This window comes from Poecilia formosa, unplaced genomic scaffold (assembly GCF_000485575.1).
Source record: "Poecilia formosa unplaced genomic scaffold, Poecilia_formosa-5.1.2 Scaffold202, whole genome shotgun sequence".
In the NCBI taxonomy this organism is placed as follows: Eukaryota; Metazoa; Chordata; class Actinopteri; order Cyprinodontiformes; family Poeciliidae; genus Poecilia; species Poecilia formosa.
This window is the reverse complement of record NW_006800141.1, coordinates 44,243-69,688: the sequence shown is the minus strand read 5'-3', so window position 1 is coordinate 69,688 and position 25,446 is coordinate 44,243. Positions and strand designations below refer to the sequence as shown.

The following is a 25,446-nucleotide window of genomic DNA, read 5'->3' as shown; positions in this document are numbered from 1 at the left end:
TGTTGGCTGTTTGTGCCAGTAAGCTGTATTTCAAACTTATTTCGCTTGCAAATGGTAAATTATCGTTGTCAAAATGTTGATGGCAGTACAGGCACCACTAGTGGTACTTGCACCACAATTTGAGAGCCATCAGTGTAAAATGTACGGGCCGATTGCTACTGTAAGACGGATACTAGTAAAATAAAACTTCAAAATATGTATATTTAATGAATTCTTTTACTTTTTTTAGGGATTCTGACAGTTTTTAATGCTTGAACTGCCTTAAACTGCTTGAGTGCCAGTGGCTGTATTTTTGCAGAACATACTCATTACATTCACAATGAAATATGACCTTTTCCTCTGGTAAATGTAACACAGACCACAGGGGAGAGTAGAGAAAACAGGATTGGACACGGTACACTAGTGAGAAAGTCATGAGAGGAAAGTCAGAAGAAAGTGAGAACGTAATATGTTTTTGTGACATGGGATTTATCACCAGTTAAAAGACGCACTTGCTCATAATATTTTTACTTTCACCGTCCCAGATGCATGCGCATATCCAGTGCGACAACACACGCCGTTACTCCCACAATCCCTCAACCTTTCCCCACATCCTGAGGGCAGAGGTCAAGTTTAGTCCTGTGTGGGGAAGTGGGCCTGTTTTCCCTCTTGCCTGGCACCCTGCCCACGTCAACAGTCCCTTTCTTTAAAAACCGCTAATGCAGGGTCCGGCGCTGACAGTGCGCTGACAATGAGTTACTATCTGCCAAGCATGGCCTCTGTCTGACTGTCGGTCCCACTGAAAAACAGATCTGTGGCGGGAGCAAAGGTTAATCCAGCAGTGAGGCTCTGCTGGCGACTGCCTCCACAGCCATGTGTGACTGAGAATTGGCTAAGAGGAATTAACACCACTGCCTCGGGGAATGTTGACAGAGGTGTGGATGTGCGAGTGTCTCTGCGTGTGCTCCTCCGAGTGTGCGCTCGCCTTTGTTGGTGATAAGAAGTGAGGAAGGGGCAGATGATGATGTTTGAGGAGGAGGTTTTGTCTTCACAATCCATTATCTTCAGGGAGGAATCGCATGGGATAAAGGTTGCCTCATGCCATTTAAAAGATGTAAGACAAATACCAGCAGACCGTATAAATATTGCAGTTCCACAATGAATGCTGTCTCCCTTTTATCTACCATATCAAACGCTTTGTCAGCCTGTCTTAATCTATTTATTCTTTGTTTTTTTTTGTGATTTCTTCTTTTTCAAAATCAGCATCGGTATTTTCCAGTATTTACTCATCTGCCCTGGAGTGAAATTCAATCCTATCTACAATTTAAGAAAGCGATAAAAATGCAGTTGCCTGTGTAAAATGAGGCTTGTGGTTACCAAAAAAGGAAGCCTTTAAACAGATCTGCTCTGCCATCTGTCAGTTTTTAGTCCAACATTTTTCTTTGTTCGCTAAGCCCATGTTACCACATCAGCTCCCTCTGGCTTTTAGAATCACACTAACTGTTAAGAACTTGTTACTTTATGATCCTGCTAGTTTTTGTGAAGGTTATTTACACCTGGCATGAATACGGTCTCTTGAATGTTCAACCCTGCTTTACATATGTCATTTAATTTCAGACATGACAGTGATGATATATCTAGTTCACAAGATAATACCGTACACAATATTGGTACAAAGAATGAGAAAACACACAAAAAGTCACATTCATTCTTGAGCCATATGTCTTCCGTTTAAATGGTGTTGTTGGATCCTTGAAACTGGTGAGATGACTTCACTTTCAGATTTATTTTGCTAAAAAAAAATCAATCTGGGGGCTCTTATAGATCAGGGGCATTTTATTATAAGAAGGTAAATGTAATGTTGGAAATTAAATAAATAAATAAAGGAAAACAGTGACGGAATAATAACATTTCCATACCCAGACCTGATGCAGGAAAACACTGTGAATTCAACACCACTGACTTCAATATTCACATGAAAATGCACCAAAAGAAACACAGAACACTTCAAAATCATGTTTCATAAAAATCCCTAATTTCCTTGCCATTACAAACAAAGCAATTTTTTTTTTCAATACACCTTCACACACGGCAACACCCTAAAAACTACCCATGTTTTGTTTTCACAATTGATGTATTTTTAATTAGTATAGATTAAGTAAACCCAGGTTTGACTGCTCTCTGCAGTATACTTTGGATTGTCTAAATCTAAGATTGAATACCTGACACACATTGCAAATATTCCATTTTGTGTTTTACCAAACGACAATCTCAGTCTGTGTGTTAAAGAATGTCTGTGTCGTGTAAAATATAAGTCAGATTTGATTGCTCTGTTGTAGACTGTAAACTACAAATGGTCAAACGCAGGCCAGACTCAGTAAGATTAATGCTGTCATGAAGCGCCAAAGCGGAAGATAAGCTTAGCACTGCTATGGCTAACTGACAGCCAGCTGCTGCTTTCTCAAAGTGCCTGCAAATTGTTCATAACTTGCCTACCTAACTGTGAGCATCTCCACTTCTACCAAGAACCCAAATTACTGTCACAATCTAAAAGCAGCGGATTCTTCTTCAGTGCTTTTTTTGACTGATTGTTGTTGGTGTACCCTGTTAGCAGTCTTTATTAGTCAACCCCGACAACACAACAACTATGTTTCTTTCATCCATCAAAATAAGAGTCTTGAGCATAGATGGAGAATTTCCGCAGTAGTTTATTGTACCACATGGTCATATCCATACAGATGCGGCATATGTTAGCGTGTCACAGACTTCACTTAGATGGGGTTTAAATATTGCATGGTTGTACGCCACAAGATCTCGCTACACCTAAGTAAAGTGAAATTTGTCACAAAAGATGTGTCTGGTTTTAATACTGTAATAATGAGCATTTTTTTTTTGTTTTTTTTGTTTTTCAGTTTTAATACAGATGCTTTTGAGATAGCTATATCCCACAGGGTAAAAGTGCATGGTTGTGATATTTCTAGGGCGTTCTCAGCTAGTATTAAGTAGAAATTGAAGAACAAATATGAAAAAGAATAGAAAGGGATCAACGCATGCTGGTGCTGGTGCATCTCACTCAGTCAGCTATGTCTGGCATCTCCTGAAGTCATTTCACTTTGAAATCCTTCCTCAGTCATCATCGGCCTTTGTTTGTTTAGAACTGTTTATTTTGCATGTAGCTTCAGATTTCTGTATAGCGTACAACACTTGAACACACACCTGCCAAAATATCTGTACTTGGCCCTCTGTGTGAGTCAGAGCCAACTGGTGAGCGTGTATGTTTTCCTTCTCCCAGTGGGTGTGCATTGCTTTATCTTTTTTGCCTGTCGCGTTGACTGATGGCTAAAATGCTAAATGGGGCCTTTGTTTACCTCACCTGTGCCACTGGCAGGCCTCAGTGTGTGCTGGGCTGTGTCAAGGAGAACTAATAACATTTTAACTGCTCTGTCAAACTTCAGTCACATTGACACAAACTCTGCTGTTGGCAAACTATCCTGCCGACGGGCTGTCACCGGACAGATGTAAATGAGAAGTGTGCCGTGGTTACACGTCAAACATTACACTGGGAGATGGTAAGATGCAGTTTCCAATGGCATTCGTAATTCTGTAACATTTTCAACTTTGGCCAAGGATACCTTGACTCACTTTGCACATAGGCCAAAATGTTAGTCTAATCTGGCAAAAAAGAAAAAAAAAAGTTAAAAATGTTTTCCACTCGTCAGTATGGCTTGTCACAAGTTTCAAATGAGACTTGTGACTTTTTTTTTCTTGTGGTCCAAAATTTGTAAGTTCAATACTGGCTTTCTTCTGCCACATGTTGGATCTGAGTTTGGGTGCATAAATGTGGGTGGGACTGGGTGAATGTGGCAGTATGTAAAGTGCTTTGAGTGGTCAGCGTGAACAGAAAGACACTGTGTAAATTTGCTTCATTTACACATTCTTTATTTGCAAAAAAAAAAAAAAAAAACACCACATATTTTCTTTGAACTTTAAAAATATGTGTTACTTTGTGTCAGTGTAGCTCATAAATCCATACAATCCAAATGAAATACTTCAAATTTTGTGATCAACATGACATTATGTAGAAAACTTTCACATGATGGGGTGTGGATAGTTTTGCAAGTCCCTGTAAACTCTTGTTAGAGTGAACAAATCTGTGCTTGCGTGTCTAACTCTGCAGATGCCGACATTTGTTTGCACGTGTGTAAATGTGTTAAGTCGTAGGTTTTCCCTTTATGGGGTATGTGTAGGCATAGCAGGGTTAGTGTAACATTGACATCTTGCAGTAAGCGTCCCTACAGGAGTGTGTGATTTATGAGGCTTGCGTGAGCACTTCTCCCATCTTCCTGCATAATGTCCCCATTAGAGACAGCAGACTCTGTGGCTCTGCTCATCATTTAGTCCCAGCGACCAGTAGACCTGGGGAAAGATAATTTTGGAGAGGGACAGACACAGAATTGAGTCAAAAAAAGTAATATAGGGAAAATAAAATGGTGTTCTTTATTTTACTTTGAGTGTTCCAGTCTTTACAAAGTTTATGACCAAGAAAATCTGTCAAAGGGGGAAAAAATGTAAAAGAAGTAACGGAACATAGCAAGAAAGTACAGGTAACAATAAAATAAAAACAGTTCCATATTTCCAGCTTTATCCCCAGTAACTGCAGTCTCTGCAGCTCTAGCCACCTACCCATCTATCAAATGTAGCAAGTTGCAGTACTCATTTCTCCATCGCCTCTGAGTTTTCTCGCTATTGTTTGTCTGCCCCTGTTCTTTACCTGTATTTGTTTTGGTCTGTCAGCCTCATTATGTGAAGGGAGCTGCCAGGGGACACAGAGTCTAAAAACACCCTTGGGAAAGGGGGAAACCAAAAGAGTTGAGCGTACAAACTCCCTGGTAGTCGTTCTAGCACACATCTACATTAATAACTCGGCACGCGTGGATAACAAACACTTTATAAAATTGCATTCATATTTGCTCAGCACACATTTAAGCCTCAGCAAAAATCCTTTTCTGAAATGAGTACTGGCAAACATTTCCAAAATTCTCTTTTAGGATATTGTAGAGTGGAACATTTTTCTTGTCTGAACCATTGTCTTCTACATACTACAGCCTAAATTACTTTGTTTTTCACTTAGTAGCCTTTCAGTTTTTTTTCTTTTTCATGTTTTCGATCACAGTAATGAAATATTTTTTTGATATTTATTTTGTAATAATTTATGAATACATGTTAATTGGATAAATATGCACCAAAACTGTGTTAAACATTACCAAAAGCATTCTAGCAGTTTGTGCATGTATACAGTGGAATAATTTGTAACTTCAGTTATTTAAATTTGATTTTTTACTGTAAATATTAATGCATTATTTGTTGACTTAGTCAACATTACCTACTTTAAAACTCTCCTTTCAAGTGGGCAATATTTACTATTTACTAAAAGCCTAAACCAGTTTCCAGGGAATAATGCATGATCTACTAATTTGTATGGATGCTGGTTTTTGTTTGTCACTTTTGAAGATTTTCCAACCTGATCATAATCCCCACTGAAAGATGAGAATCACTGTCATTACATGCACAGCTGTTGTCAAATCTTTGCATTTGTGGGTGTAAAAACTCAAGAAAATGGAGATCCTGCTACTGGGCTAAGTTTTTTTAATTTTTACACAACACAGAGCCTCTCCGCGCTACCAAATATTTGTGACTTTTTTTTATATCCGTTTATATTTTTCAAATTCAATGTTAGGCACCTATAGTGGTGACTGGAAGAGCAACAGTCACCTCTACTTCTCTAGATCAATATCATTCGGCTTTTAGCATAATAAACTCAGAATCTGCCAAGAACAGATGGACTCAGTCGGATATGTTTTATTTGGTTGGTTATTTATGTATTGAAGCACAGGAACATAAAGTGTATCCATCATCACCTAGGCATGGGCCAGTTACTGGTATCAAGGTAGATCAAGGTCGGTTCTGGTTTTAAAACCACAAAGATTTTCCGCCATGCTGTTCCTACAATTTAACACCTTTTAATGACATGCTGCAAAAAATGCTGCAATAAATAGGCTTTTTTTTTTCATCTTTAAGAAGCACAGTGTTGGGGCTTGGAGCTGAAAACGAGGTCACACTTAGGGAGAGTAGGTTCTTGTTGCAAGTTGTCAAACCAGTGAAATTTACTGTTTGTTGTGGTGACTAGTTTTACGATAAGGTGCCATCAATGGATTCCCCTTCATTTTGTGTTCAAACTTTGAAGAAATATGTCCACAAATAGACATACCACAGGACCTTGTGTATAAGAACCGCTAATAAATAATTTATACCTGCAACTATTAGTTTTTTTTTTATGTGCTTGGCAGCGATATGGTTTAGTGCATTTGTGACTGATCAGTGACCTCTGAATTTCCTTGTTGGAATCTTGTAAGGCCCAGTGTATATCCAACATGGACCTCCAAAAATATTAAGTGCCAAAAGAACACATTGTAATGCAACGCTGTCCCTCCCACCATCGAATGAATGATGGCCACCAGCACCACAAAGTCTTAAAAAAGTACAACTTCAGCTTTTGTCTCTCAAATGTAGAAACTAAAGGAACAGTGCTACTTGCTCTTTTTAAGGTAACGATGTTTTAAAAGCGTAGTTGGAAAGCAGAATCTGTTGAGCACCGGACTGCACACGAGTTTCCTGTGGAGAATAAGTAACCAGTTAATATCAAGTTGGTAAACTTGTTACTCTATAAATTAAACAATATTTTACATTAAAATACAGGCATTGTGTTTTAGCTAAAGTGCTCAGAATCACTTCATTACAAATAAACAGGATAACAATATGCTGTGTGAAATAAGAAGTTGAAAACCAGTACTTAATTTAGTGGGTGCATCCTAATTTTGTTATTGTAATAAAATAAAAAAATAATAATAGATAAAATTAATATATCTAGAGAAGCCAACATATTATATACCTGTGGCAGAAGTGAGAAAAATAATATTTGTGAAGTACGTTAGGTTATGTTTTTTATTTTAATTGTGTAAGTGCCATAATATCGTGAATATGTTTCAATACTGTGAAAACATCATTCCAGTTCACGCCTTCTGCCACCAAAGTGAGCCTTAAAGAATTGTCTTTCTTTCAGCCAAAAATTCACAGCACCACTGCACAACTTCACACTTTCTAACCCAGTGAAACAGAACTGCGCAAATAATTAATGATATTGGAGCAGTGCACCCTGTGTGAAACACTTTTGTATTTACATTTGCACTTTTACGTGAGACTGTTTCTGAATGTGCAAAGTGACCACTGTGCAAGTGTTTTCTTCCACTGCTTTGTACATGCAAAGAAAGAGAGCAGCTTTTAAATGGGTTTCTTGGCACTGCAATTTTAACAAGGTGCTTCGGTCCTTAAGCTGCAACTGTTGTAGCAAGCGTCACACTTTGACTCCTGGAGCACAGCTCACACCGTAACTGCAAATAGCTTCATCTGGCCGACGTGGAGCAAAGAGTTGCCTGGAAGCTCTTTTCTTTCTTCTGGAAGGAAGAGCTTCAACTGAGAGCGTAACCACAGGCTGTCCTACTGCATCAAGAGGCTCAGCCTTTGATCCTCTCATGTCTCCATTACAGTAGCAATCAGCAGACAGCTTAAGGGATCCAAAATGACAGGATTTAAGACGGAAAAAAAAGAAAAAATATTTGAGGTGTTAATGGATGTTGTGATAAAAGATGACAGCGAGTAACGATACAGCGGGAGCTCAAGAAGCCATCATTGGCTGATGTTTGCGTTCACCAATTGTGCAACTGGACAGCTGTGACATTTCAGCTCTGTTGCGGGCCAAAGCTCAAGCACCAAGGCATCCTGGATGCCAGATGATATGAGTTCAGATTTAGCCTTTGCGAGTTTTTGTGTGTGCGCAACACATGCATAAAATAACACTCGGGCTCCCTGTGGCAAAACAGACTGAATCTTGTGTGTTGGAAATGACATTTGCCCTTCCAGATGAGCCAAGTGTTTCGCTGAGTTATGGGTTGTGGCTCTGAAAGTCATTTTACAATAGATTAACTTGAAGAAGAAAGACTTAAAGGGCTAGTTCTGAATTTTTGGGATGAGATCCTGATAAAAGTTTATAGGCTGTAAATAACAATAATAGTGGAATCTTTTGACATCTTCTTTCCCTTGATGCTACTAATCTTGGACAGATCTTTATTGGGAAATATATTTACCTCAGTCTCCCATGTGGATAAGCACTGGTTTCTTTCTTAATAACTCAGTAATGCATGAGGTGCAAAGGTAAATGCGTTTTTAAACTACAACCCTGTTTTGTTTTATTTTTTCAGAAAATACATGTACTGATCAAATACAGTCTTATTTTATCTATCCAACCAACCAACCAATCAAATAAAAATAAAAAAAAGAATTATTTTAGTTCCATAGTGGCTATTTTCTATCATTTTATCCATAAACATACCAAACCATAATTTTTGTAAACCATCACACCCCTTGTAAAAATAGTTGATTAATGAAGGTGTACTGGCATCCACCCCATGAGGTTTTTTTTTTAATTCAAATTAAATTGTTTTAAGATGGTAGAGCCCCACTATGACATCACTTCCTCTATTTAAGCTATCTCTTTTACGATTAACAATCCATTATAACAACAGGCTGTTGGAGGCGAACATGAGCAGTGGTAGCATCAGATGAAGGAAAACAAATCCGTAAACAAAAACCTGCCTTGTGGAGCTTTTTTTTTTCTTCTTCATTTTACTCTCACTACATAGTCATCCTTAACTGGAGAGGAAAGTGACAAGAGGGCATTTACTGTTTGCTACTATGGGATGAGAGATTTCCTAAAAGGTCTCCCACTTGTACTCCCTACAGCAAAAAGTACCTGTCTCTTCCTCCCTCTTTCTCGTCATTCCTATTTTTACGGACTCCTTTCAGAGAATATCATCGCACTCTGTTCGACTCATCCTGTAAGGTTAAGATCCTCTGCTGAAAGTTTTTCTCTTTTAGCCTCCGGACTGTTTTCCATCTCGTATTCCCTGACAGGCTCAAGCAATGCCCTGGAGGGAAAACAAAAGCCCATCGCCCAAAATATATAGACTTCCACTGGCGTGTGAGCATAAGCGGCGAGAAAGTAGATCACTTTTAATGAAAAGCATTGTGTTTGCTTGGAGGCATTGGTGAAGGTACTGGTTTTTATCTCTATATAAATATCAAAGAAAAGAGGGAAGAGCGAGATGTGGTATCAACCTGGAGTTTGTTTGCGGTGACCATTTCTTGTGGCTTTACTGTTTGGACAGCACGTATGTCTCTGTGTGTGTGTGTGTGTGCGTGTGCGTGTGTGTGTGTGTGTGTGTGTGTTCATTTTGGAAGTCTGTATATGTTAGAGATACACTAACAAGATCCCCAAAGAGAACCTCGCTTGTTGTTAAAATGGTGTGTTCTCACCATGCATCTTCTCTCATTCATACCGACTTAGCCACTACATTCCCTATTGAGGAGGCTACACAACTTGGGAATAACAAACTAATGCATCGATTACACTGCGTCAGTCACAGGGAGAACACTACCAAATTGAATAACACTTTTCCAATTGCACACCGGAAAACACACACACACACACACACACACAGTCGGAAAACAATCAGCGATCCATCCCGGTGGCATTCTCTCCCGACAGGGTACAGTAACTGCCTCTTACCGCTGAGATAACCCTCTTGGGGAGAAACAGAAGTATGGCATGTGATTGAGTCACTCACACCTCCATATGACTGTTAAATTGTCTTATATCTGCAGTCAATTCAGGCTCAGTGCTTTACCCAAGCCCCATGGGCCCGGGTGATAATTTGAGTTTTATTGAAATTCTGCTCCAATGGGTTCAAGGTGGCTGAAGGTCGTTCTTTTACCGTCACAAATGAGATGGAGAGGAAGCACTCTGATAAAGCCTCAAGGTTCCAGCTCTCTCTAACTCTTTACTTTGCACTACTCTCTGTTTTCCTTGATGTCAAAAGTGGGGGGATTATTCAGAAGGCACAAGTCAATTTTGTGGTGCATCCAAACATGGTTAACAACACCATTTAATGAGCGTGGATATAGCTATCCAGTTTCTGCCTCTCTCCCTTGAATACAGCCCTGGTTATTATTATTTTGTTTTTTTACTTGTACATCGCCCTGTTCTTGGCGAGAAACTTTGAGAAACAGAGGGAAAAAAAATTAAGCTACTCTTTTGGGGATTAAAGTGCAGACTTTAGGATTTTCTGTTCAAGGCCAGTGGAGTTGTCAGTTTTCTCTCTTATAAAATGCTATGTGATGTTTTAGGTCAGACTTGGACAGGGTACCAGTAGGAGTGATGCTTACAGAAGCCAAACTGTTCTGTTTTGGTTGTCCTGACAACACACGTGATCGCTAGGATGAGCTTGGATGACTTTCTGCCAACCGTTAGTTTCCTTATGTGATAATTGTGCTCTTTCTATTCACTCCTTACCCCATGCAAGGTCATGAATGGGCCCATTTATTATGGCCAGTGGGCAAGAGGATCCACCTTGGAAAGGTTGCCTATTATTCACAGGCCAAGACAGAGACACACATGCATGGCCACAGCTAAAAGCAGTTTAGAGCGGACCGTATATCTAACATGGATGTGTTTTAGAGTGGGATGAAGCAAGCAACACACTCACAAAATTAAGACTTTATTTTGAAAAGTCCTGACTGAGATTTAGACTCAGGTGACTTCTTACAGTGAGGCAACACTGCGAACAACTACTCCACCGTGCCGCATTGGATTTAACCTAAAATTAATATTACAATCACCACCAAATAACAGAGGATTGTTCTAAATGCAAGTACCAGGAGAAGAACTGTGGATTTTCTGACAAATTAAGTGAGCCATTTGTTTCCCTTAGGTTAGATCCACTATGATAAGATAACACTGGAATCTGCTGCATGATGCACTCCCCATAAGACTGTCTCTATATCTGATTCACCATCTTTATTTTAACTACACTCAGCCTCTTTCTTCCCCTCATTCTATCACATGCGTGTCTTGCTACCCTCTGTCTCGTTTCTTTATCTTTTAATTTCTGTCTGTCCTCCATATTGGACCAGCATATTACACGATGGTTATCTCGGTTCAGCCGCATGACAGTAAAGGGCGGACTCTTCTGAATTTTTCTTCTAACTCTATTGCTCTAAAATGCAACTGGGTAAGCTTCACAGACATCGCTATGTGGACTGAATTTTCTGAATTTAAATTATTTTAACGCCATTTGGATATGCACCTTGTCAATGACTACTCGTTCTTAATTAGTCTTAAGGACAGCAGTGCGAGGCTGACTAATATAGTTTTACTAACTCAGCACTTCACTGTCTGTTTCAGAAACAACTATGCATTTACTGTCTGTGGGTAAACCATTAGCTGTAGCTTTAATTGCTAAATGCCAGTCTGATAGTCCCATTGTGAGAATCTTTATGGACCAGTCAATGAGTGCTTAGGCGGCAGACATGATATTATGACAGTCAGTCAGAAATAACTTTTCAAATGAACTAAAGTTTTGCGTGAAACAAATTTTCCCAAAGAAAAGGATAAATTACATGATTATTTTACTATCTTTTTTTTAACATAGTTTATAGTGCAATTAGGTGATAAATTATCAGTTCTTTTTGTTCTTTTTCCAAACCAGGAGAGCATATTCAGATATTTTTTTCTGCACTTTAAGTAGAGATGCTCTGATTACTATCTTCAGCACAATGTTTAAAAATGAAGTCAGTGAAAGCACAGAGCATGAAGCTATAAAAACAAGTTTTTTATTTTTTTTTTATTTTTTTGCTAATACATGTTGAAACATGTCTGCAGTTTACATGCACTGTGAGAAATGGAGAAAGAGATACTTTGAGCAGGTAACACTGAGGCTCGATGCAGTACTGACATGTTGCTCTAATTTAACCTCTTGTCTGTCAAAGAATATGTTGGATTTGGAAATGTTCACAGTCGTTCTGAAATGAGAGCCTATATTCTTTGGGGAAAACAGATGGAGTCAGCTTTCATGTCTTTATGCTAGCCACACTAACTAATTCCAAAGGAAACAACCATGACAATTTAAAACATCAACTTTAATCATTTCTGATTTTGTCAAAATGCTATAACTCCAATTTATAGCAACTCTCGTTTGTGATGTCGGGTAACAAACAAAAATTGTGACCTGATACAACTCTTGTTTGTGACTATTAAGGCTATTAAAATACATAACTCAAAGCTGTGCACCTTTAAGTGCTTTTACTTGCATTTACCCTATTCATTGTGTTTCTATTCTATGTATAATTGCATACTTATGTGATGTAGATTTCATAATCTGTAATCACCCATGATGGGAATACAAGGATTTAATCACTTCATTGATACTCTTTTAAGAAATCACTCTGTTGTTATTTTTCCACTCTTTTCACTTTTCTTTTTCTGTGAAAACAGTGTTAAAACTAACTCATTATTGCCCAAATGAGGCTTTAGTGAAAGCTGCATATTTCTGAGTGAGGTGATATTGTTCAACTAAGCTAAAAACAATCTGAATGGGGTAGATGCTTGTCTGTAAAATCCAAGCAGTTCGCATTCAGACATGTAGAAAGATTTATCAAACGATTAAGTGGCCCTCTCTGAAATAGGTGAATTTATTGGATCACATTTTTTCAGTCAAAAATGTTTCTGATTCTTATGAAACTGAAGAAGATGGAAATACAATATATGTCAAAGAGTGAGTGCGCTTGAAGGATTAGGTCAGCCAGAACCTTGTTCAGCCGCCTGTGAACTGCCAAGGACAAGTCTGTCTTACTCCAAATCCTGTTTTGTGAAGTGAGGAGCCTGATAAGGGTTGTAATTACCTTGTTTCAAAACATCAAATTGCCAGGTGTCTTAAAAGCTGACAGGCGGGCTCAGGTAATAACAGCCATAATGAGTCTGGTTCTTTGAGGACAGCGCTGCTTACTTATGGAAATGTTTTTGGCTTTACAAAATTTAGAAAACAGAGAGATCAACACTTTTTTAACCTTTGTCTCTCTAATATCTCATTAAATGAAAAAAAAAAGTTTGACATTCAAAACAGATTAATTAGCTGTACTTTATACACACTTAGATGTTTTTTTTTATATATATAAATTTGTAAATTTTGTGTACCATTTATGTCAGTCACTGCTCAGAGTAACAGTGCTTCCGTATATTGCTCCGTTGTTCCGTAGAAGAAATCACTAAAAATGTTACATTTTAGTTTAATGGTTTAGTTTTATAGGCAGATCCCCAAGTGTAGTTCAGGAGTCTTTACTTGTTGAAAGGAAATATCTATAACAGGTTGAAATTTTACATTCGTAGTACTTTATTGTAATTGTAGTTCTTACTAGGCATGCAACTTATTGGTTAATGAGTTAATCTAAAATTGATTTTTGCTATCATTTGACTAGAGATATCATCACAAAAAAACAGATGAATGAAAGCTAGAAATATGTATTTTGACACCTAAATAGAGAAAATATTTCAGTTGCTTTAATAAAAGAAGAGTTAATCATATTTTTTTTCTCATTTGTTTTTAGTCTATATGGGGAAAAAATAAAAATAAAAAATCAGCAGACCAGGCCTCAGACAACTGGGAATTGGTGTCAACCGGAAAAAAACCCACCACTTGTCGTTAAGTAGAGAGCTAAAAAATAATCATAAAAGATAAGGCAAAAGCCATGATGAATATAAAGCAGAAGATAAATGAAGACTCAAGAAGAGATGCCCTGGGATAAGGGGGGAGAAAAAAAAAGAGTGCTGCAGAGGGGAGATGGATAGATGGGAACGAAGGAAGAAAAAGAAGGTAAAGAGAAAGCGGGTGAGTGGGCGGTGGGGTTATGATGAATTAAAGATGACACTCTCCTGCAGCCTGGTTTCTAAAGATCACTCTGTCTGCTAATGTAATGTTAATGAATGCAAATGATGTGCCTAACCTCTCTCCTCTGACCAAGGCATGGGAAGAGGAGCGAACGAAGGAACAGGAGCACCAGGAAAAGATAGTGAAAGATAGAGGGCTGTATATGAAGTCGTAAAGTTAGAGTACAAAAGTGCTGTCTCTGCAAGTTGCCAATACTTGGAAGACTGAATGACCACTAACATTATATGTATGCATTTTTCTTTTTTTTTGTTGCATTTATTGGCAGTCACTCTTGAACTTTCTCCTTCCATTTTACAACAACTCAATTACAAACTGCTAATCATGGAAAATAGCTTCTGGCTGCAAGGTTGATGCCTACATTTTATGCGACATGGTAGCCCAGATGTGTGAGGCCTAGATAATGTCACCTTGCTGTGATTATAGGATAATTTCATCAGATTCTGCTGATAGCGTATGTATATTAATTGTCCTTACACCGCAATCTCTCTAACATCTGCCTGTGATTTCACTTTCCCCCTGTCTGGCTTTACTTGTCTGTATGCTCTCTTATCTCATGTTTTCCTTTTATGACTCACACTGACCACATCCACTTTCATGCTGGAAATGTTATTTTCACTCAGCAACTGCAAGCCCCGAACTCCATTAATACATCTGTTTGTGCGATCTGTAATTTGCAAGCCAGCTCATTTAAATCCTGTCTGTGTCTCGGCAAAGCAGGACTTGTGTGTCATCACTTTGAGCTAATGTCTCAGGGGATGGCAGATTATTTTCTGTCCAATTTTCAAATCAGACACATTGTCATGTGTGTCTTCGGGGAGACATTGAAATAACGCATCTCTTTTGACATATTCCTGTTGAATGTTCTGCTTTTTTCTATTTAAAGCAAAAAGAAAGCCCTTCAGTAAGACGGATAAAGCAACAAAAGTCTCACGTCCATGTTTGAGGACTTTCTTCTTTATTGAATAAGATAGTGTCTCTATTCACGTTACCACTAAGGAGTTTTAAGCAATGAAAATGTTTATAGTTTTCAAACCTAAACTGAACTACGTCCAGCTCACGGACCTTACATGATATTCGGTTCACTTTCGCACTTTTCTTTTACCCACTTTTATTGGATAGCCAAACTAAAGTCACCTCTATCAACACAACAGCTAAAAACCAAGAGCTATTTCTTTCATACTTCACAAAAAAAGTTTTATAGGTAGGTCATATGTTGGATCCTTGTCCTCGAGTTTAAAGCACTCAACTTTATATGCAGGGCTAACATAGCCTTACTTCACAAGTCCAATCCTGGATAGCATGACAGGCTTCACTTGACAAATAACAGTCCAGTGCTTTATGACCATGAGTTTTCAAAGACGCTCAAACGGTCTTACACATGGAGCAAATTGTCACATTCTGTTTTCCAATCAAACCATTTTTAGAGCGGTGTGTGGAGATACTGCCTCAGTCTGTCACGGACTTTTACTTTTATATTCCTCAATTCTCAGAGAGGCCGATTGATTAGGATGGAAGATTGTCATTGGCTAGCCTCACCACAAGTCTTTATCAGCGGTCCCTCGGAACACAACAGGGCAACTCAATACTTGCTTCGTTTCTTACATCAAAAGAAGAGTCTTGTACATAGAGAAAATAGGTTGTGAAGTTTTGAAATGCACTCCTTAACATATAGGTCTGGCTGGTTGAACAGGTAGTCTTGCTGTGCTCAAAACATTTCCATGCTTTATTCCAAAAATACTCCAGTACGTCAAAGAAAAAAAAAAATGTTTTCATATTCATAAATCCCCTGAGTGGACGGCTGATTAGTTTGGAAGATGCAGCACTTCTCTCTTGTTTGTTTGTCAGCCGCCCCATATTAAGATTCCATGCTCAGCAGGCTACCCTGGGGTTTCATCATTGTTAAGTGCTCATTTCAGTCCTGCTGATTTCTCCTGTGGTATTTCATCTTCGTCTTCCTTTCTTTCTGTCTGTCATCATTTTTGGGGGTTCTGTCTTTCTTTTTTTTCTTTGTCCTACCATCCTGTTCCCATTCACATCAAGAGATAAACCCTACCTAAATAAAGTTGTCTTTGGGCCTGAGATCTTTCATTTTCTTGCTACAATAACAAAGAGAAGGCCTTTTACTGCTCATTCACCCTCCAGCATCTGGACACGATTGTCTCATTGAATTACAAAATATACCAGGAACCTTGGGCAGGGCGACGTAGAGGAGGGCGGTTAAAGGATGGATGAATGGAAAAGATGGAAAGGGAATGGAAATCCTTAGAGATTACTCTGGCGTATTGATTAAGGAGCAAGGATGGCTTCGAAAAGGGCTTCAGCACATGTTCTATCGACCAGCAACCATGCAATCATACAGACATGGTCACAAAGGAGGGATTTAAACAGACATGCAGCTATTTTGACTTTTTCCTAATTATTAGGCTTACACGTAGTAGCTTAATAAGATCCATAACATCTGTTGTTTTTCATCTATAGAAATATTCTTTGGGCTAGTGCTTGTAATATGTAATAATGGAAGTTCCTGTGATGTATCACGCGACTGCTTGCTGACGTGTAATTGCGTGAAGAAAGCTGTTCCCTTATCGATCTGTAACACAGGGCCCCCATCAATGTTTAATGCAGTCTCTCCCTTACTTTCATTTCTCTTCCTCGTTCTCTATATGCCCCCTCTCTCTCTCTCTCTCTCTCTCTCTCTCTTTCTCTCTCTGTCTATCTGTGGAAACAGCCCACCATTTGGTATTGATCTATCACTTGCTTCTAATAAGAAGGAGCAGCGCTCTCTGGGGTTACAGGCCCTGGCTTCACTCTCTGATTGTGACTTCTGAGTTTTGAGTAAAATAATTTGGTGTATTATTTTGAAGACGCCCTTTTGCTAAAGAATCCCTAACATCCGTTGAGTAAACAATATGCCTATGAAGTCGCTATAATACATCTTTTACACCGACACCAACGAGCTGTTGCTTTCCTCTGAATTTATGAGCAGTATTTACATAGTCAACATTAGGCTTTTAAAGTGGGTAGTTTTCCCACAGTCTGAACTGCTGGTGAACTTGGCTGTGTTTAATATACTAGAGCAGGGGTGGCCAAGTCCAGTCCTCGAGAGCCACCATCCTGCAAGTTTTAGAAGTATCCTTACTCCAACAGACCGGGATCAGCTCTACAGAGGCCTGATAACGAGCCATTCATTTGATTCAGGTGTGTTGAAGCAGGGATGCATCTGAAACTTGCAGGATGGTGGCTCTCGAGGACTGGACTTGGCCACCCTGCTTGCAGATAGAGCTGACACAGCAGTGTATAAACAAAAGAGAAAAAGGCCCCGAAACACTCGGGACTGCAAAAGTTTTGTTTCACCTTTACCGCCAAATTACTTTTAAATTGACAATATGAAAAAATTACTTAGTTTAAACTGCAAATTGTTGCTAATTGTTTAATACCTAAAAACGGATTTGTTCTTAGAAATGGAGTTATATTTTGTCTGTTTTACATCTGCTTTCTTATGCTTAAAGAGATACTATTTAGAAGTCTCACTCAGTTAGAATTACTGGCCTACGTTGTGTTATTGTAATCTTTAAACCCACTGCCGAAAGCACGTGGAAATCACAACTTTTAGGAACTACATATTTTGTTGCCGAGCAACCAGAAAAAGAAAAATAATTCTAGGATCCTAATGCTGACGTATGTAGACAAATTTTAAAACCAAAACTTTCCTATTCCTAATTATCGCTGAGTCATAGACTGCCTATGATTTCTGATTCACACTCTTCCTTGATTTTTTATTACCGCAGCATATTGATGAGGAGACATAATAAACATTCCTTGTTTTAGTTACATTTATCCATCCATCTATTGTCGATTCTCCTTTTATTCTTGCAGGGTTGCGGGGGCTGTTGCTTGTCTCCATCAGGCGAGAGGCGGGGTACTCACTGGATTGCCTGTCCCTTGTAGGGCAACACAGAGACACACAGGACAAACATTCATGTTTAGAGAGGACAATTTAGAGAGACCAAGTAACCTGACAGTCATGTTTTTGGACTGTGTAAGGAAGCTGTGAGAACCCACGCATGCAGAGGGAGAACATTCAAACTCCATGCAGAAGGACCTAAGGCCCGGATTCAAACCCAGGATGTTCTTGTTTACCTGTTTGAGATACACTGAGAAATCTGATGACCAAAACTGAATGATTATCAGTTATATTGACTCAGATCGAGATTTGTCTGGTTGGAAACTCAGTACCAGTTCAAAAGGAAAATACCTTTTCAAAGAAAAACATAATTAAAAAAATAATAAAAAATCAATACATGCATACTTTGGCATCATTCAGGCTAAAGAGTGAGACCTTCAGCAGATAAGTGAAGAACAGCAGTATTGCTCTGTTCAACCTGTTGAATGTTCAACCTCTTCCTCCCATGAAACATTTGTATTCAGAAATGCTGATAGCTTCCTGGAAAGCTACATGCTCGAAGTAACGAAGTTAATGAAGGCTGTAACGCTAGTGGTGTGATGTCATCGCTGCTCCTAATATATATATATAAATAATAACAAAGGACACATTACATTATACACATCACGTACATCAAGCACAAAATTGTTGTCTTTGTATTTCTTAGAGCTGCATGTCTTGCTTTTCAAAATAGTTATTCAAAAACATGCGGTATCTAGATTGCATAAAAGGTGAAGAAGAATACAACAAAGAAAAATAATTCCAAAAAAAAAAATAAGGTTGAAAATAAAAACTAAAATAGTAAATGTTACTCTATTTAAAACAGTAACTATTTATAACATGGATGCACTTTTAAATCACATTGATTTTTTTACTATTCGCATTCACTTGACATAAAAAAAAATGTTGAACAAGACAGATGATTTAAAACTTGCACACAGAAACATTGGACATTTCTCAAATCCTCTATGCCTGTGGACAGGTGTTAGAGATGTGGCACGACTGCTGCTTGAGCCCCACCTTGTTGCTAATCACCACTTAGTACACTCCATTTACTCATGTGCTACTTTGATATTCTGCTAATGGTGGACATTAGATCAGGTGACAGTGCTCATCCTGCCTTCCCATGAGGCCTCTGACCTTTTTTGTCCCCTACCCACAATGTCTTTTACTTCGTCCCCCCTCTCCTCTGTGTTTTAAAAGAAATGGAAAATGGCCTACCAAGTGTCCGTGTGATTAGACTAAAGCTTCTGTGATTTCCCCTGAGAAAGGGCTGGCAGTCCCCACAATGCTCTCTGGCACAGGGAGCTGTTTCATGGTCCTATCTCCCCAGCTGACAACAAGTCTTAAAAACAGGCAGGCTGGAGCTGGCTGACTGTGGAAACTAGACAGAGAAAGGCTGATTTTAAGGAAATTGAAACACTCAGACGAAAAGCCTAGTGTGAACAAGACTGTCCCGGTAGGTGTACACAGAAAATCCCTCACAGTCTTGACTGATGCAGGTAAAGTCTACGTATGAATTAGTCCGCGTTCTATTCTTGCACACATTAGTATTTGAATGTGTATCTGATATATCTTATCTGTCTGGTTAATGTCTGGGGAAGTGGAGGAAGCTGAATCAAAGCATTTCCTAACATTCACATTAACATGATTTTTTCTTTTCTTTAACAGTGCCTTTTGATCTAGATTTTATTAGCAATATCAGTGATGGATTTCAAATCCCAAATTTTTATGATGCGCTGACCTGACCATGAGGATTTTTCTTTTAGAAACTAAAATTAAACAGTGTTAAAAGTGTTTTATTGCCAGTCTCACTTCCCGTTATTCTAAAAAGTCATGTGAACAATTTAAGATACCTTTTGATAGTCACTGCGTGTATGTTGGCAGCATTATTGTCTTACAGAAAGACGGTTCCAGGTTCAAATCCCAGCCTGGGGTCTTTCTGCATGTTGCTTGAATGCTCTCCCTATGCATGCGTGGGCTCTCTCCAGCTGCTTCGGCTTCCTCCCACAGTCTGAAAGCATGCCACAGCATGGAAGAGCGATGGATAGGTTGATATTTCTTTAAGCAATACCAGTTCTGAAGCAGTCCTATTAAAAAGCTAATACTTAAGAAGAGATTTGTAAAGGTCTTTAATGAATAAAATTAAAATAATAATGCAATTTCTGGTAAGGGGTTAGGACACCCACACATTTCCCTACAATCTCACAAATGTGTATATCTTGAATTAAATACATTTATTTATCTGCTAGAAATAAAAACTAAAACATTAGTTTCCCACGTATGGCATCCCCCCCACCCGGAGTCAGAGTGTGAGATTAGAGTTTGATTATCAGATGATACTGAGTCCCTAACCAATACTTCAAAAATACATTTAAAAAATGAATAGCAAAGACACACATCTAGTATGTTCTTTTTTTTTTATGTCATCCATCTTATTTATCATTTAATAGAACACTGAGACTGTGCTAATCAAGTTCTGGGTATCTCTTGGTGCGGCAGTTTGGATAAAAGAATAAAAATATAAAACGTTGGGCAACATGACAAACTATATTTACATTGTATTTAATCCAGAGTGGACTCAGCGGCAGCTTTGTGCATGCGTGATTCCAGTGCAATGTGGAAACGGGATGCACTGGGTATTCTCTGTGCTCTACTGCAGGCTGCTGCATGACGCGCCTGCAAACTGTTTCTGATATGGGAGGGGATCACGGCGACTCTCACTTGCCTGCTGCAACTGCAGTCGGTGCTTGCCCATTTTACGTCAAAGTCTCTAATAAACCAGAGTTTATGTTTTGTCACTTGATTTTTAAAAAAAAAAAAAAAAAAAAAAAAAAAAAAAAACTGTAAAAATGGCACCTGTGCTCCAACTTGAAGCTGATGCCATATTCTGCTCAGTTTTATGCAATGTGCTGGGCATAAAACTGTAGACAGTCCACTACGTAACGGTATATACTGTTATTATTCCTATTGGGTTTAAAATAATCAAATATGCACATATATCCGATCCCTGGTCGGGACGTGATGCCAGATTCCCAATTTCCGATCACGTGATCAGATCGAGACCTCCCTAATGTCCCCCTTATGCAATTTGGTTTGAGGCAAAAGTAAATGCACAATCAGTAAAATCCAAAACAAGTCAAATGGCTGTGTGTAAAACAAAGAAAGTTGTCTTATTTAAAATTTAAGAGGGAGGATTTCATCAGACTGCGATCCCGTTCCTGTCAACAACACTTGTTTGGATTGGATAACCATTGCTGAGGCAGTGGAAGGTGTCCAAGGCAAAAACAATTCCTCTGAAAATTCCCGAAGCACCTTTCTTATCTGCTACAGACCATCACCCAGACATACCATTCCTCCTTCACCAAATGAGTTTTATCTGTTTGGGAAACACAAACACAATCAAGGGCATGTTCTGGCATGAAGCATTTAAAATGTGAACTGTTCTCTCAGTTTATGAGGTGAATCATTTAGAGCATGGAATAAACAGTCTTTTACAGGGGAAGTCTTCCATTAAAATGCCCACACATCTTTTAGTCTCTTGTCGGGAAATCAGACTGAGAAAAACTGGTAAGATTGGTTTCTTTGGGCCAGCTGGCAGTCTTAGTTTTTCTTTTTATTTTTTTTTATTTTATATATATATATATATATATATATATATATATATATATATATATATATGTCATAGAGAGCATTGCTTTTACACAAGAGATGTAAACTCTTAAAAACCTTTTTTTTTTCTTAATTTTTGTATCAGATCTTTTTATTTTTTTCAAATGTTGAATCAATTACAGTGAAATGTCTGCTTAAGTTTCACCAAAGAGCTAGGAAATTGATATGCTTTCATCTCACTCAGTTGAAAGCGTTGTGAACCTCTGACCTATTGAATTTGTGAGAATTTTCCAGAACAGGGATGTAATACTCTGTCCGCATTTTTGAAGTGATTTTTTTCCCTCGATTAATGGCGTGCAAAGCCATACAGCCTTTTCCCACCCAAAAGTCCAAATAAAATCCACCCACTTCACCAGAAGTGACTGCAAATCATTCAAATACATGCATGCATGCGCATGCAAACAAAGGCGGGATATGCATATTGTTGTCGTGCTCACAGAGAGAACACAATACAAAGCTGAGCATTTAACAGCATGACAGAAGCTCTCAGGCATCCCTCCCAGCAAAGTGCCAAGGATTTGTTTCCATGTTTCTTGTCTTAACAGAAGTGAGGCAGAGATGGATGAATCACTGTGGGGTTTCGTCTCTGCTCTGTTCATAGATGATAGTGTCAAGTGATCACTGGGCCTTGAATTCAAGTCATCTCCGTTGAGGGGTGCTAAAAATAGGTTTTGGAGGCTAACTACTGTTTTTCTCTCTATTTTTTTCTGTCTTTGCTGCAGAAACTTTGATGGACACTCGGGTGGCCACAGCAGAGCTGGGCTGGACGGCGTATCCTAACTCCGGGGTAAGTAGGCAGCTGCCAACACTTAGCCTATTTGGAATAAAGGTTTGATATTGAACTACCTCTTGTTCAGGGTGAAGTAACTTGATAGTCCGATACGTAACTTAACACCGTGGGCGCTCAGATCCACGGGCACAGGAAAATAGGCAGAAAAGTAGGTGGGTTGGGGGCATAAACTTAAGTAGTTCCCAATGTAGCTCCCATTAAAGGCATAATTTTCTCTGTGTCCTGGTTTATAATGACTTAATAATATAATGGGTCTATGTAAGCCACAGCACACAGTACCTAAGTCCCTGTTAATGGAAGCTGGGGGATACTGTTGCCATAATGATACTGTAATGATACATTTATGCAGTGGAGTGGAGGTATTAGAGTGAAACTGGGGAGGAGGAGCTTTGACGATGGATATGCTCTGGGGTTTAAAGACTTAAATTGAACTTTTTTTTCACAATTTAAGTATTTTAGTTGATGTGAATGGACAAAATATGACTAAAGAAGGGAAACGTACCCAGAATGCAAACAGTATTCTTTTTTTAAATTAATTTATTTTTTTTATTAGTCTACAGTTAAACAGATTGCTGTCCTATTACACTAATGGAGCCTCGCAGACTTTTAAGACCCAGTTTTCACGAATGTAATTCAAAACCCCAATGAAAAGCTCCATAGCCCAACATTGGTTTAAATTACAGGAACTATTCAGGATAGACAATGACTGTTTCCTGCATTTTCTGGTTCTTTGGGTCTTTATGAAGCATTTTATATCCGTGTAAAGAGACCCTTTATTGGTGCTAAACCAGATGAACGCAGCTTTGACTTCATTTAAAGGCTGACTTCTGTGGCTGCCCAGATTTTTAGTATTATTGTTTGTGTCCTCAAGGAGTACTAAGACAACTTGATTCATAAAATAACAATGCATGTGTGCGTATGTGTACGTTTGTGTGGGCAGTGATCCCTGACACATCTCATAGCTATAATTATGCAGAGTGTCAGCTTTTATTTTTATTATTCAAGGGATCTTGAGCCTGACTCTTTTATTAATTTTGTGCATTTAATTAGGAGCCACTCTTTTTTTTATGGAAGATAACTTAACTTTGTAATTTAGTGTCTTTACTATGTGAAGCACTTGTATGCATTATTGAACTATTACATGCTGCTGCATATTATTAGTCACAATTAAGAGAGATATTGTAATTGTGACTGTGTGTTTAGCTTTTGAAAATGTTTTTATTATTATTATTATTTATTATTAATCCTTTTGTTGGGTCCAGTGACAAAGGCCTCATCACTTTCACCTCACATGTAATGAAAGAGCACAATTTTTGCCATTGATTTTTGCAGTACTGCCATGGTTAAATACCTTATATCCAGATGAGTCTTTACTGACACCTACTGAGCAGAGGCCTTTTCCACTGAAGTCTGTTCAGTTCACCAGGCTTCCAGGCACACCGAGCCTTTTGTCTTTTTTTTGAGCACAGTATTTTTTAAGCTGTTGCAAAGGTTAGGACCTGCTGTAGGGAGAATACACTTGTGCCGCTTCAAAAGCAGAACAGTCTGAGAATAGCACAGTACCTTTCTGTGCAGCTTAGTGTACGTTTGTGAAATACTGCATGCACAAGATACTTGGGTTGTTTAGCTCAAAGATACAGTTGCACTTGTAAGTGCACTGACAGTCATTACGAGCATGGAATTTGTGTTAATTTGGAGTTTTTGATGAACTAATTAAATCTGTTTTCAAGTATCCAGAATAGATGAAAAATACATGTAGACCCTTAAATATGTAACTTTGACCAAAATATTTCATGAGCAGTGCCAAAAAATATAGGATGTTTGTTGACTTGATGAGACTATTAACTTTCAGTTTAAGATCCTAATTGATTCTTTGCACAGAAAAAGAAAGATCATCTCTCCAATAGCCAAGGTTCCCCTCCTTCTGCAGAAGCAAAGCCTAGAAAAATTGTCTGTTTTTTTTTTCAATGCTAGTATAAATCTGCAATGAACTCGAAGCTACTGCAACACCTGCATCAAAATCTATATATAAATCTCAGTTTTATATCACCATGGACTGAGATTGTGTAAAACCACAAATTGGGCCCATGGTCCAAAATTTAACAAAGCTCACAGATGGCCACATGCTCAGGCCATTTGCCTTCAGGTCAAACATTTCATAGTTGAGTTTTTGGCTACAGTGAGTCTCCCAGACATAAGAACACTACACCGAGTCTCGAGCATTCTGATAGGACTATCGTTCATAAGAGTAACCCTGACTGCACCAGCATTTATGGAGCATATGATAATGAAGAAGGACAACTGGCTCCATTTTCTTAAACTTCACCTCAGAACAGTTCTTACATTTACCCAAAATAACACACCAAACTAAATGCACAGTCGCTGCGTATGCATGTCTCTGTATGTCTCAGTTTATTATTATAATTTATTCTTTAAGTTTTCCTTGTAAGAGTTTGTAGGAAGTGTTTTAGTCAGTCCATTTTTGCTGCGCAGAGCTGAAGGTAGTTTTGAAGGACCACAGATGTGGTGTAATTAATTCCTGAGGTGAAAACATGAGGACATCAGGGTCAGCTGTGCAAATGTATAATGGGCTGGCAATATGCAATTGCACACTTATGAGTTAGCATCTGCAGAAAAGGGAGATAGCTCCGGGGGCAGAAACACATGTGCTCAACCAACAATAATATTATGTGCCTTTATAATATGCATTTCTGTTTCATTTTTCCCTGCTGTTTTGTTTCTATGGCATGAACTATTTCCCGCTCTGTGGGGGCTTCACTCTCCCTTGTCCTTTACTTTTCTTTCCGTCTCACCTTTATAGTAAAATGTCCGCCCTTTCTTGCTTTTCTGTCACGCTGCTTCTCACCCTCTGCCATTCGCTTAGCTGTATGATTAATAAAATATGGAGTCTCAGAATGGAAAATGTCCTCTGACCTTGTTGTGCAGCCTCATGACAAAGGAGACATAAATGGCTTGCACGCACAGTAGCTTCCTAAGAGTGCCTTTCCTGACACTAAATGAGACTTCTCTGAGGTTTTCAGTCTTGTTTGTGTTTAATTTAATTGGAATTATAAATCTTATTATCTTTACAAGGTTAATTGTATAAAAGAAACACGTCAAGCTTAGTGGATTCAGATCAAAAACCTGTTTTTATGGTGCTATTACAA

At 38.6% G+C, this 25,446-nt stretch overlaps 1 protein-coding gene across 1 annotated transcript in view; it reads left to right on the top strand.

The window, feature by feature from the left end:
* LOC103148279 (ephrin type-B receptor 1-like) overlaps positions 1-25,446 on the top strand; it is a gene marked incomplete at its 3' end in the record, with an annotated part of 80,776 nt that overhangs the window by 39,131 nt on the left and 16,199 nt on the right. The window contains exon 2 of the mRNA XM_007566967.2: positions 22,212-22,276. Within this exon, the coding sequence (XP_007567029.2) occupies positions 22,212-22,276 (65 nt within the window). The remainder of the gene's footprint in view (positions 1-22,211; positions 22,277-25,446) is intronic.